This window comes from Ylistrum balloti, unplaced genomic scaffold (assembly GCF_031769215.1).
Source record: "Ylistrum balloti isolate Yb309-2 unplaced genomic scaffold, AGI_CSIRO_Ybal_v1 Utg371830, whole genome shotgun sequence".
Lineage (NCBI taxonomy): Eukaryota > Metazoa > Mollusca > Bivalvia > Pectinida > Pectinidae > Ylistrum > Ylistrum balloti.
Window position 1 is genome coordinate 145165 of NW_026782909.1, and position 14842 is coordinate 160006.

Consider the following 14842-nt stretch of genomic DNA (forward strand, 5'->3'; position numbering starts at 1 on the left):
GACTGAGGTTTGTTGTGTAACATACATTGATAGTGATATTATTTGTGACTGAGGTTTGTTGTGTGGGGTACATTGATAGTGATATTATTTGTGACTGAGGTTTGTTGTGTGGGGTACATTGATAGTGATATTATTTGTGACTGAGGTTTGTTGTGTAACCTACATTGATAGTGATATTATTTGTGACTGAGGTTTGTTGTGTAACATACATTGATAGTGATATTATTTGTGACTGAGGTTTGTTGGATAGTGATATTATTTGTGACTGAAGTTTGTTGTGTGGGGTACATTGATAGTGATATTATTTGTGACTGAGGTTTGTTGTGTAACATACATTGATAGTGATATTATTTGTGACTGAGGTTTGTTGTGTGGGGTACATTGATAGTGATATTATTTTTGACTGAAGTTTGTTGTGTGGGGTACATTGATAGTAATATTATTTGTGACTGAGGTTTGTTGTGTAACATACATTGATAGTGATATTATTTGTGACTGAGGTTTGTTGTGTGGGGTACATTGATAGTGATATTATTTGTGACTGAGGTTTGTTGTGTGATACATTGATAGTGATATTATTTGTGACTGAGGTTTGTTGTGTAACATACATTGATAGTGATATTATTTGTGACTGAGGTTTGTTGTGTGGGGTACATTGATAGTGATATTATTTGTGACTGAGGTTTGTTGTGTGGGGTACATTGATAGTGATATTATTTGTGACTGAGGTTTGTTGTGTGGGGTACATTGATAGTGATATTATTTGTGACTGAGGTTTGTTGTGTGGGGTACATTGATAGTGATATTATTTGTGACTGAGGTTTGTTGTGTAACATACATTGATAGTGATATTATTTGTGATAGAGGTTTGTTGTGTAACATACATTGATAGTGATATTATTTGTGACTGAGGTTTGTTGTGTAACATACATTGATAGTGATATTATTTGTGACTGAGGTTTGTTGTGTAACATACATTGATAGTGATATTATTTGTGACTGAGGTTTGTTGTGTGGGGTACATTGATAGTGATATTATTTGTGACTGAGGTTTGTTGTGTGGGGTACATTGATAGTGATATTATTTGTGACTGAGGTTTGTTGTGTAACATACATTGATAGTAATATTATTTGTGACTGAGGTTTGTTGTGTAACATACATTGATAGTGATATTATTTGTGACTGAGGTTTGTTGTGTGGGGTACATTGATAGTGATATTAATTGTGATAGAGGTTTGTTGTGTGTGAGGTACATTGATAGTGATATTATTTGTGACTGAGGTTTGTTGTGTGGGGTACATTGATAGTGATATTATTTGTGACTGAAGTTTGTTGTGTAACATACATTGATAGTGATATTATTTGTGACTGAGGTTTGTTGTGTGGGGTACATTGATAGTGATATTATTTGTGACTGAGGTTTGTTGTGTAACATACATTGATAGTAATATTATTTGTGACTGAGGTTTGTTGTGTAACATACATTGATAGTGATATTATTTGTGACTGAGGTTTGTTGTGTGGGGTACATTGATAGTGATATTAATTGTGATAGAGGTTTGTTGTGTGTGAGGTACATTGATAGTAATATTATTTGTGACTGAGGTTTGTTGTGTAACATACATTGATAGTGATATTATTTGTGACTGAGGTTTGTTGTGTGGGGTACATTGATAGTGATATTAATTGTGATAGAGGTTTGTTGTGTGTGAGGTACATTGATAGTGATATTATTTGTTACTGAGGTTTGTTGTGTGGGGTACATTGATAGTGATATTATTTGTGATTGAGGTTTGTTGTGTAAGGTTGATCAGGTACACAGTGTTACTGTTATAGATCAATATCATATACAGCAATCAATGGATACATTTTTCAATATTTGTTTTTGCATGGTCACCAGGATGTTATTCTGTTGTGTGTATCTTACCACCATACAAATAAGTAAAAAGTCGAAGGTCAAAGAAAATGTAAACATGCCCCAGTAAATTTGGACAGAAGGCAATCCAGGAATTGGCATGCTTTCAGAGTAAATGTGTTTTGTGATCTGAGAGAATTAAGTTGGCCTTTGTGCTGAATTGAGTTTGTGATATGAATCGGCTTCGAAGTACAGCTATCAATGCCTTCGTATATATAGATATGAAAGTTGTTGATACATAAACAAATATGATGGATACACTTAACTTGATGAATTGTAAATTCTTAGCATGTAACCTGTATGTTAATGTAAATCTACACAAGCCTGTTTTTGTTAACATTACAAAACTGTCAGTGTTCTCCTCACTCATTGGTTGTAAATTGAGAATGTTTTGTCCATTTGACTTGGATTTAACAGGTTAAAAACAATTGCTTGCTACATAGATTATGCTCCAGTTAGTGTTTCTTTGCAGAATTTTCAATTTCGCTTGCATCTTATTCCTCAGTGACTTGATTTAGATGAATCAGGTTATGTCACATGATGGTCATTCCTGTTTGTGTCTTGCTGTGTTATCAGTATTTTCTTGGGGGCAATAGGCTATATAAGCCTAGTTAAAGATAATTTTAAACATTAGCTGTCCAGAATCATTAGAAATTTTACATTAGTTTAAGAAGTTTTTCCACTGAATTACAACAATCCCACATGAGATTTACAAATCTGCAATATTCCATTGAAATATGTTCTTTTTTTCACCTTGACAGCCTGTGTTAGTGTCTGGGGTGGACAATTGCTTGAACAGAAACCTTTGGAGTCCAAAAACCTTCAGTCGGGAATTTGGTAAACATAAGAATGATCTCATCAACACCCGAAATGGCTGTCTCATCGTGGGTCACCCCATGGCCACATTCTGGGAGGGATTTGACAAAATCTCTGGTAAGCTAATCACATCTCTGTTATTTTGACTCGTCTAAGGGGATGAATTGAGAATGCATTTTCCTTACATTTCCAGAAAGATTTCGGTGTTAAACACTGAACATGAATTCAATGTACACTTTTTGAGATATATTATGTGCTGTATATTTTACAGAACGTCTGGTTGATGATGAAGGAGATCCAATACTGTTGAAACTAAAGGACTGGCCACCAGGTGATGATTTCAGTGATCTCATGCCTCAGCACTTTGAGGACCTGATGCAGGCCCTGCCTTTACCAGAGTATACACACCGACAGGGACGACTCAACCTCGCTTCCAGACTCCCAGACTTCCTTGTCAGGCCAGACTTGGGTCCTAAGATGTACAATGCTTATGGTATGTTCAATCACTTGATCAGTTAGTGCCTATTGATCCAGAAATTAACCCAAGACTATAATTCTAGAAATTACAAAGGTCCTGAAAGTACCAAACCACTTGGTCCAGAAACTAATAAGTCCTGGTCTAGAAATTACAAAGCTTATTTCTGTGGCGGGAACCTGCTCTCTTGTATCAATGTGGTTTTATTCATATGTTGTTATCATCTCACCCAATCCTGTTAAATAAAATCATACAATTTTGTTGTAGGATCTGCACTTCACCCTGAAGAAGGCACTACAAACCTACACTTAGATGTATCTGACGCTGTTAATGTTATGGTGTATGTCGGAATCCCTGAAGATGATGCTGGAGGACGTGCCTTTTATGAAAATGCAGCCCTTCAAGCCATCGATGAGGCAGGCTGCGACATGATCACCAAGCGTCGCGTACGTGAAGTTCACGAAGTGCCTGGTGCATTGTGGCAGATCTGGGATGCAAGAGATGCTGACAAGATGAGAGATTTTCTCAACAAGGTAGGCAATAGAAAGAAGCAGTTAAAATGGTAAAATCTATATCAGGATATGTGTAAGTAATTGATATGACAAGCTGTTTGCAGCTGCTTAGTAATATGTTTATAAGATTTTTATAGATGGCATGGGGAAAGTTTCTAAAAATAAAAGTGTTAGGCATTGGCTATCAAATTAGAGATGAAAGCAACAGATGCTGGTACAACAGGAAGTGAAGGTTAAGACTGTGTAACAGGTGCTAGATGTTCCAGCTGTAGAGCTTGGCAGCAGACAAACATGGGATGTTGATGTTACCCTGGAGATGTCAGTCTTATGGGTCATTAATGGCATGCCTCCATGAATTAGGTCTATCCTAGCTAACTGATTGGATTTTTACCTCCTTCAAATATTCTGTTTTTCAGAAGAAAATTTTTCTTCACAATAAATCTGATATTTCAAGTGAGCACTTAAATGGACTTAATTGTATTTAAACAAAGATTTTATTTGGTGAGTTACGTTATCACATTTCTTGATTGCAAGAAATAGAATTTTGTGAAATAGCAGGGGATATTAAGTTCCTTATAAATAATTAAACAGTCTCTATTTAGAACAATTTCCTCCCTACCAGACAATCCTGTTGTATTGGTGACCTCTCCTTTTAACCTTGGCACATAGCTATCCTTACTTACTTGTAAATGAAAGCTTGTGTACCTCAGTGGATGTGTATAGGGACACTTTTCCTACTTGGTGTATTTATACAACACTGTTTGTACTGGACACATCAATCTGAAATGGTGACACCCTGTCAATACCTGTACCTAGCACAATACTGATAAAATGTCTCCATAGGGGACCAATGTCAACCTATTTCACTTTTATTGAACATCATTTAAGGTTCTTATTTTCTGATTTAAACTTGGAAGTATAGAGCAAAAACAGAATAACCAGTTTAAAGTGTATTTAAGTGTGTATAATAGATCTATTTATTTACTATAGTGCCCTCTACCTCTTGAAACTTATAGAAATAAGGCATAATTTTTACAGTCTTCAAGGGAAAAACTTGAATATATCATGTCTGGCATAATGTTTCTACACTCTTCAAGGGAAAAACTTGAATATATCATGTCTGGCATAAGATTTCAATAAAGATGTTGTTACATGGTTTATGTAATTATGAAATACTTGTTTTTAGCATTGGAGAGAGGCATAATGCTGGTTTTGTCTACTAACATCTTTACTTGTTCTTGCAGGTTGCTAAGGAGCGTGGCGAGGTGATCGAACAACACCATGATCCCATTCACGACCAGAGTTGGTACTTAAATGAGCAGCTACGTGACCGACTTTACAAAGAGTATGGTGTCTTGGGCTACACCATCGTCCAATGTGCAGGAGACGCTATTTTCATACCTGCTGGTGCTCCTCATCAGGTGCGCAACCTCCACAGTTGTATCAAAGTTGCTGAAGACTTTGTGTCACCAGAACACCTCAACCACTGCTTCTCTCTGACACAGGAGTTCCGTCTTCTTTCAGACACACATTCCAACCACGAGGATAAACTACAGGTACGCACGTCTGTCAGTTTCAGTGCAAAAGAATCTGTACTCATGATTGTAGGCTGACCTATGACCCTTGTAATTAACCCATTATTTACATTTGACATACCTATTTAAATGCTGATTTTCAACTGATTACATCAAGGCGATCTGGACTGATGTTGCGATGTGGAAATACTGTTATCTATCATTGTTCTATGTTTTATTGAACAACATCTAAGGAATTTGTTTAATTTGTTAGATATTGTAAGAATAAAATGAAAAATTTACACAGAAATTAATTATCTGCTTGTCCATATTGTAGGTGAAGAATATTGTGTATCACGCTGTTAAGGATGCTATAGCTGTTCTGAATGAAGCTGACCGAGATGATGAATGAAGGACAGCAGCACCATATCAGCACACGGACTATATCTCATTTAAAACATATCAAACCCCAAAATTATCAAGGACAGAGGAATGATTACAGAAAGTCTGCCTATCTTTCTTTTCAATTGAAAACTTGTACCATAGAACGAGAAGAATTGACTATAGGGCAAAAGCCTATGTATATGATACATACCACAAAAGGTCACTAAGGAAATCTGTGGAAAGCAACATGGTCAGATTGCTTTCAGTACCTAATGTGTTAGCCTGGATTTATGTGACCCTAATATTTAAACCACTGCCAAAGACATGAGTGACTATAAGAGTGCTACAAGAAAACCAGCTAGGTGATATAAACACTATACACTGGTTAGAGACAGTCCATGTGGATATATACAGGTTCAGGGCCAGGGAGGAACTCTGTGAGGAGAGTTCAAGGATTTTAAAAGGCCCTGTCAAAAGGATTCCTGGTTCCTACAGGACCCAGTAGAAAGAATATCTGAATTTACAAGGCCCTCTTAGGAGAAATCCTGTTTCCTACTAGGCCCTTTGAGGAGAATTCCTGTATCCTACAAGACCTTGTGAGGAGAATTCCTGCTTCCTACTGGGTCATGTGGGAAGAATTCCTGGACCTTTCAAGGCCCTGTGGGGAAAATTCCTATATCCTGCGATGCCATGCATCTTGGCTTGGTGAGGATGTGATGGCTGAAGATTTTACTAAGCTTCACACTGGACACAAGTGAGGCCATGTATGGAGGCCAGGCTCTGTGAGGATGTGTTAAGGCAATTCGTTTGATGGGAGGATGTGACCTTCATGGATATGACGTACATATCTTTATACAACAGAGAACATAGCAATACAGCTGATACTACTTAGTGTAGACACTCAAAGCTTTTTGTCAACTCTTTACTTGTTAATGTGATTCTAAAGTTTACTGTGTGGAGGAGTTATCACACATTCTGAACAGTGCCAACCGGATAAATACCGTTGCTTTGTTGTGATGTTGGAAATGTGTTGTCTTTCTTTTATCTTATACCAGTCCTTGTCATTGATGATACAAACGTGTGGCATGTGGATGTAGGAAGTGAAAGGTAGTGACATGGTTCCTTCTACACTGGGTAGCTGTTGGTACCTTAGTGATAGAATTGGTGGTTAGTCCCACGTTTAGCCAGTGTTACTACAGTGTGTCAGGAGTAGGCACAACATGGTGGCCAAACTTGTGGGGATATGTTATGTAATGGGAAACCAGAACAAAGGAATACATCTTCCCAGGTTTGATTGCCTTAGATCTCATTTAACTTTCAGGGAAAAAAATATATATTATAAATATTATTACATGAAGTATATCTATATATATCTATGTATATGTATATAGATATGTATAGAATAGTTATCACTATGCTGATGACATACTGATATGACCTCTATTGACCTTTTGTTCCCAACCTGTCTCCATGGTTACTACTACATTGTGAAACTTTGACCCTCTGCTACATCATGATATATGTAGGCATTATATGTCAGCAGAGAATCGCTTTCAGATAAGGCAACTACTAACTACATTTACGTGTATAAATTTGTGCTCATTCAGAAGGTCAATGGTCAAGGTCATACAGTATTTTTAATTGTCATCATGATTGTTTAAAAAGCACAAAATGTGTGTAGCAGCTTTACTAGGTTCCCCTGTAATAGCTATTGTATGGCGTGATAGTCAGTGATATGTAGGTAGATTATGTGCTCATTAACCATATGGTAAATGGTTAAGTATAGATGTGATTTGCATAATGTTGGTTGCTGATTATGAATATCAATATGAATGCTACTTGTGTACAATGAATGATAAAGATATATTTTTGTTGAAATAAATGTGAAAATTCATGGAAAGTTATCAAAATGAAGTATTTTTGACCAGGACAGAAAAACATCTTGCTTCAGTTTATTGAATGTATTCCTAGTACTTGTTAGGAGTATTGGGAGTAGTTTCCTTTCACAAATATTTCATTAGGAATGAAAAATATGAAGTGAAAAATGTCAATTTTTCCAAAGCCATAACTGCCAATACATGTATGTTTTCTTTATTCGTTAGTATTCAGATTCATCATTTGGGGCCAGCTGTCAGGAAACCACATTATTTTTATTCATGCAAATCTTTTTCATCCTACAGTTTAAACAAACTTCATCAAATTTGACAACTAGCTCTTGTTGTGTATGCTTTTGTGGAGGACTAAATTTTTTCAAGGGTCACAACTGCATTTTTTGAACTGTTCCAAATCTCCCCATTTTCTTACTTACATATTCATTCCATTGTCCGAGACTGGGAGGGTGGGTGCACAGATGAAGCAGGGGTGAAGACTTTATTACAGTAGTTCCATTGTCAGTGTATTAGAGTTTTGGAGCTTTATATCCATTGAAGGCTTGAAGAAGTAGCACAATTTACTAAAAATCAGCTGTGTCCCTCTAACATCCAATAGCTTCATCTGGTCATTAATTGGATATTGCATTTTGCCGTTTATTATTATTATTATTACTATAATTCACTTGGGTTTTTTGATAAACCTTGTTGTAGTTCATTTAATATCACATTTGTTGAAAATTTCTTTGTTCAAATTTCAAATTTACATTTATTAAAATTATTATTATTCATCACCTTTTTGTATGATAAGAGATGATTATATGTGAACAGATAGATATAATTGTTTCATTGGATGTTTACTAGCCTCATGTATATATATAATATATATATATATATATGTGTGTGTTTGTATGTAACGGATTATTTTTTTATGAAATGCCAGGTAGATGGTGTGGGGCAATCTCACATTGGAGCGTGTTACAACTAGACGTAGAGATGTCCTACTATTCTTAATAAAACATCCATTGCTCTAAACACAGCTTTTGTTTTATCTTAATCAGTAGCTGGGTATGTTGCTACTTCGTGTATGGATACAGTACTGTACAGTTCTGATCAACCACAAGGACTATCGGAGAAGTTCAGATTCTGTACACTGTTATAGTACTGTACAGTTCTGATCTACCTGACAAACTAGTAGAGAGCTTCAGATTTTTTTACACTGTTAGAGTACTGTACAGTTCAGATCAACCACAAGGACTAGCGATGAACTTCAGATTCTGTACACTGTTATGGTACTGTACAGTTCTGATCAACTGCACTGACTAGGTGAGAGCTTCAGATTCTGTACACCGTTATGTTTACTGTACAGTTCTGATCTACTGCACTGACTAGGTGAGAGCTTCAGATTCTGTACACCGTTATGTTTACTGTACAGTTCTGATCTACTGCACTGACTAGGTGAGAGCTTCAGGTTCTGTACACCGTTATTTTTACTGTACAGTTCTGATCTACCGCACTGACTAGGTGAGAGCTTCAGGTTCTGTACACCGTTATTTTTACTGTACAGTTCTGATCTACCGCACTGACTAGGTGAGAGCTTCAGGTTCTGTACACTGTTATTTTTACTGTACAGTTCTGATCTACCGCACTGACTAGGTGAGAGCTTCAGGTTCTGTACACTGTTATTTTTACTGTACAGTTCTGATCTACCGCACTGACTAGGTGAGAGCTTCAGGTTCTGTACACTGTTATTTTTGCTGTACAGTTCTGATCTACCGCACTGACTAGGTGAGAGCTTCAGGTTCTGTACACTGTTATTTTTGCTGTACAGTTCTGATCTACCGCACTGACTAGGTGAGAGCTTCAGGTTCTGTACACTGTTATTTTTACTGTACAGTTCTGATCTACCGCACTGACTAGGTGAGAGCTTCAGGTTCTGTACACTGTTATTTTTACTGTACAGTTCTGATCTACCGCACTGACTAGGTGAGAGCTTCAGGTTCTGTACACTGTTATTTTTACTGTACAGTTCTGATCTACCGCACTGACTAGCCGAGTGCTTCAGATTCTGTACACTGTTACAATTTTGATCCACATGACAGATTAGACAGGAGATTGTATCCTCCTAGTCTGTATACTGCTACAGTACTCTACACTTCTGGTCCACCTTACAATCTACCTGAAAGCTTGTTTACTGTGATAGTGCTGTTTAGTTTTGATCCACATGACAGCCTAGATGAGAGCTTGTATGCGGCTACAGTACTCTACAGTTCTGATCCACCAGACAGACTACCTGAGAGCTTGCATCCACCTAGTCTGTATAATGTTACAATACTGTACACTTCTGGTCCACCTTACAATCAACCTGAAAGCTTGTTTACTATTCTAGTACTGTTCAGCAAATGAACATACACCTGTGTGGTATACACAATTCCTTAGGGTATTACTGTTAGAGAGAGATTTGTGCAGATACAATCAACCGTAACATGGGACTGGCTGGTAACAAGGGCAAACAATGAGACTGGTTTTCATAGGAAATATTAAATTAGGTCAAACATGTACTGTTGACAGACATCATACAGCTGCACATCATTCGTTCTACATAACATTGTCACTTAAACACACACCTAGAATATTATATATATATGATATATAATATATTGTATAATTACCATGGCAATACAACTTATACTATTATACACTCAATAAGATACATGTATACAAGATAAAAGAAATCACTTTATGGGAAAGGAAAGCAAGCCCTGACCAACTTGTTAATTTCTTCTGACACAGTACTATTACGTTATTGTTCTGTGGTATCCCTTCACATTCCATAGCTGATACATTTTTGATTTACAAAACGTGATGTGTGTGAAGATTAGGGATGCCTTAATTCCTTCACAAGGACATCTGACTCATATGATAGTATATCAAGTCACAGAACACCTTGATGTGTCACAGGAGACACCTTCATATGTTCCTATATCGTTTGTAGCTCTGTAGTCATGAATATGGAGGTCACTGAAAAACCAGCATTCACTTCATGTTAACAAAACTATCATGATCTTAGGTCAACAGACACTTCCTGTTTAAAGCCATCTCATTACACCAACATGCACTTCCTGTTTATAGCCATCTCATTACACCAACAAACACTTCCTGTTTATAGCCATCTCATTTAACCAACAGACACTTCCTGTTTATAGCCATCTCATTACATCAACAGATACTTCCTGTTTTTAGAGATCTCACTATACAATAGATATTTCCTGTTTATAGAGATCTTATTACACTAACAGACACTTCCTGTTTATAGAGATCTCACTGCATCAACAGGCACTTCCTGTTTATAGGGTTCTCACTACCCCAACAGACACTTCCTGTTTATGGAGATCTCATTACACCAACAGATACTTCCTGTTTATGGAGATCTCATTACACCAACAGACACTTCCTGTTTATAGCCATCTCATTACACCAACAGACACTTCCTGTTTATAGCCATCTCATTACACCAACAAACACTTCCTGTTTATAGCCATCTCATTTCACCAACAGACACTTCCTGTTTATAGCCATCTCATTACATCAACAGATACTTCCTGTTTTTAGAGATCTCACTATACAATAGATATTTCCTGTTTATAGAGATCTTATTACACTAACAGACACTTCCTGTTTATAGCCATCTCATTAAATCCACAGATACTTCCTGTTTATAGAGATCTCACTGCATCAACAGGCACTTCCTGTTTATAGGGTTCTCACTACCCCAACAGACACTTCCTGTTTATGGAGATCTCATTACACCAACAGACACTTCCTGTTTATAGGGATCTCACTACACCAATAGACACTTCCTGTTTATAGCCATTTCACTATACCAACAGACACTTCCCATTTATAACTGTCTCACTACACCAACAGACACTTCCTGTTTATAGAGATCTTATTACATCAACAGATACTTCCTGTTTATAGATATCTCATTACACCAACAGACACTTCCTGTTTATAGAGATCTCACTACACCAACAGACACTTCCTGTTTATAGAGATATCACTACATCAACATGCACTTCCTGTTTATAGATATCTCATTACACCAACAGACACTTCCTGTTGATAGATATCTCATTACACCAACAGACACTTCCTGTTTATAGATATCTCATTACACCAACAGACACTTCCTGTTTATAAAGATCTCACTACACCAACATGTACTTCCTGTTTATAGAAATCTCACTACACCAACATGCACTTCCTGTTTATAGATATCTCATTACACCAACAGACACTTCCTGTTTATAGAGATCTCACTACACCAACAGACACTTCCTGTTTATAGAGATCTCACTACACCAACATGCACTTCCTGTTTATAGATATCTCTTTACACCAACAGATACTTCCTGTTTATAGATATCTCATTACACCAACAGACACTTCCTGTTTATAGAGATCTCACTACACCAACAGACACTTCCTGTTTATAGAGATCTCACTACACCAACATGCACTTCCTGTTTATAGATATCTCATTACATCAACAGACATTTCCTGTTTTAAGAGATCACATTACATCAGCAGGCACAGAAAGAAGTCTGTAGTAGTGGCGATACAAGTCTGACCTGATACAAGTCTGTTGTTGGTGAGATACAGGTGAAGTCTGACCTAATATAATCTGTGGTAGTGGAGATACGGGTGAACTCTGACCTGATACCAGTCTGTGTTAGTGGAGGTACAGGTGAACTCTGACCTGATACAAGTCTGTGGTTGGTGAGATACAGGTGAAGTCTGACCTGATACAAGTCTGTGGTTGGTGAGATACAGGTGAAGTCTGACCTGATACAAGTCTATGGTTGGTGAGATACAGTTGAAGTCTGACCTGATACAAGTCTGTGGTTGGTGAGATACAGGTGAACTCTGACCTGATACAAGTCTGTGGTTGGTGAGATACAGGTGAAGTCTGACCTGATACAAGTCTGTGGTTGGTGAGATACAGGTGAAGTCTGACCTGATACAAGTCTGTGGTAGTGGAAAAGTGCAGTCATGACGAAGAAAATGTGTGATGGTGAGGAAGGACACAAGGATAAAGCAGTACGTTGGGGTAGTACATTGGTCTTGGCTGAACAGGAATGTGGGGATTTTTATACTGATGTTGCCCAAATTTCATTTAATTTTATGCCAGTCATTTCCTTTTGATTGTTTTGTACAGCTGTTGTCTCCATTACCATGATCTTGTGAGATTCTGGTTCTCCACTGAATTCCGTGTAGAACATATGGTAATTCTGACTCCTGGATCAACATGACATTTGCATGCTGGTATGCCTTGCAGATCCACTGTCACAGTCAGAATCTTTGATGTTGCTCCAATAAATTGCCCTTGGTTATTGTAATTATCTCGGTAAACGTAAGGTTGCTCATTGCCAATAAAAGCATGAAATAAATAATGATCACTTCACGCCACAGAATGTATATACCGCATACAGGACAAGCGTTTTATTGATTCTGACCAGAGGACTCTACATTGATTGATCCTGGCTTCATTCGTGGATAAATTTCACTCCTGATTTCTATAAATCCTGGCGTTCCTGAACTACCAAATCAATACATCATTGTTTACATGAAACTATTCTTCTGGCACTTTTTTCTCTCGACTACCTATATCGGTATGGTCCTGTATTGTTTCAGAGCGGCAGAAAGCCTCGTTCTTTGGTTCCCAGCCTACTGGCTTTCATCCAAGCGAACATATAGTCTTCAGGTCATTATGCCTGTATTAGACAGTCCGCAATGTGATGATGGTCCTGCTATTGAATTATTGACTCATTCGAATTCAGTCTGGCTACGATCAACTGTTCTGCCAGTTGTATTCTGGGGAAATTGTCCAATGGAATGCTCTTTGGAATCATTGCGCTTCTCTGTCTTCTTTTCTCTGTCCACCTGCGTTCGATCTGAAATTTCGCCTTCGAGTGAATTCGTAGAGTTGTTAGATAGAATAGACTTTTCTTATAACACTACCAGTAGATGGTTTGAGTGTGACATTTCGATGACTACATCTATGCATACTTGCACTGACGTACATAGTGTACGAGATAGTAAAGAACCGACCAAAGTTTTTTCGGCAGTACCGTATTCTAATGTACACTAAGGTAGAAAGTAGTTTGACGAGATGGTAAACATATTATAGAGCAAACAATACACAACGAACTGTAGCCAATTCTGGTGCGCTTTGTTTGACATAAACGTATTCTTACCGGCACAGTGTCGAGGGCTGTCTTAACGCCGTCACACCAAATTCATGAGTTGGATATGAAGAACATTATCACATTCTGGGAAATTTCTGCCCGGATATGTCCTCGCACTGCGTTCTCTTGGTAGATAACAAACATTTTCTGTTTTTTTTTTGAAAATTTAATTCACCAGCATGCACCTGATAGATGTATATGTGATGGTCGTCACTTTGCAGACGTTCATTGTTCCAAACAATGCTTCTTGCAAGTTTTTATTTTAACACTTTCCATTTTTCACTCATTGGCATTCCTTGACGTCTGTAACTTACTTAGTGCATTAATCAAAGTAGTTTGGTGGTATAACAGAGATTTTAAAAAGTCGATGAACATGAGTGTATGGCATGTATCACCGCGTGCAGTCTCAAAGTAAGGAGGGCATCGCAAAGGAAAACGTGCACAATGTTGTTTTCTTTTATTCTCACATGAATCTACACTCCCAAAAAATTGTTGGCAAGTCTACAGTGTTACATAACCAAAGACTGTGCGTGATGTTTGGGTTGGGTGTGGGAAGGGGACCAATATGGTATGAAGTGAGGGCATTAAGGGGGGGGGATACGTTTTGTATGAAGTGAAAGTAATATATAAAGAGTGTGTACTGTTGTGAGGAGAGGGAGAAGTTATCACAAATGATGTGGGGTAGGACTGGTATGAGACACCGACTTGGCACTTACAAAATAAGCTAGTGAATGTCTATGGTCTGTAATTGTCTTTAATTAGAAAGATGTAAATATATACCCATGGAGTGATAGAGTGTTATAGTCTCTGTGGAGGATGAGAAAGGCGGGGATATACAAATAGGTCATTTGAATGTCATAACGATAGCGGTGAGAACATTGATTAGAGTTAATGTCACACGATATTGTTCAGATAAAGAGATGATCTTACCGACAGTGACGGGGTTATTAACATGTGTATATACTAAACACACTTCAATGACGTACCTACTAAACACAAATTGTCAAAACTGTCGATATGGAAATAGAATCGTGACGGTGACCTTGACCCATGTGGTCTGTATACACGGATGAGGTTACGAGACACAATGACAATGTTTGACCAGG

At 37.5% G+C, this 14842-nt stretch overlaps 1 protein-coding gene across 3 annotated transcripts in view; it reads left to right on the forward strand.

Annotated features, from left to right (window-relative positions):
* The window catches only part of LOC132563716 (probable JmjC domain-containing histone demethylation protein 2C), a 60420-nt gene extending 51900 nt beyond the window's left edge, over positions 1–8520 (forward strand). For all 3 annotated transcript variants that reach the window (XM_060228468.1, XM_060228469.1, XM_060228470.1), the window contains 5 exons: positions 2678–2849; positions 3004–3225; positions 3475–3740; positions 4964–5275; positions 5571–8520. In XM_060228468.1, coding sequence (XP_060084451.1) covers positions 2678–2849; positions 3004–3225; positions 3475–3740; positions 4964–5275; positions 5571–5645 — 1047 coding nt within the window. In that variant the 3' untranslated portion in view covers positions 5646–8520. The remainder of the gene's footprint in view (positions 1–2677; positions 2850–3003; positions 3226–3474; positions 3741–4963; positions 5276–5570) is intronic.
* The last annotated feature ends 6322 nt before the right edge of the window (positions 8521–14842 follow it).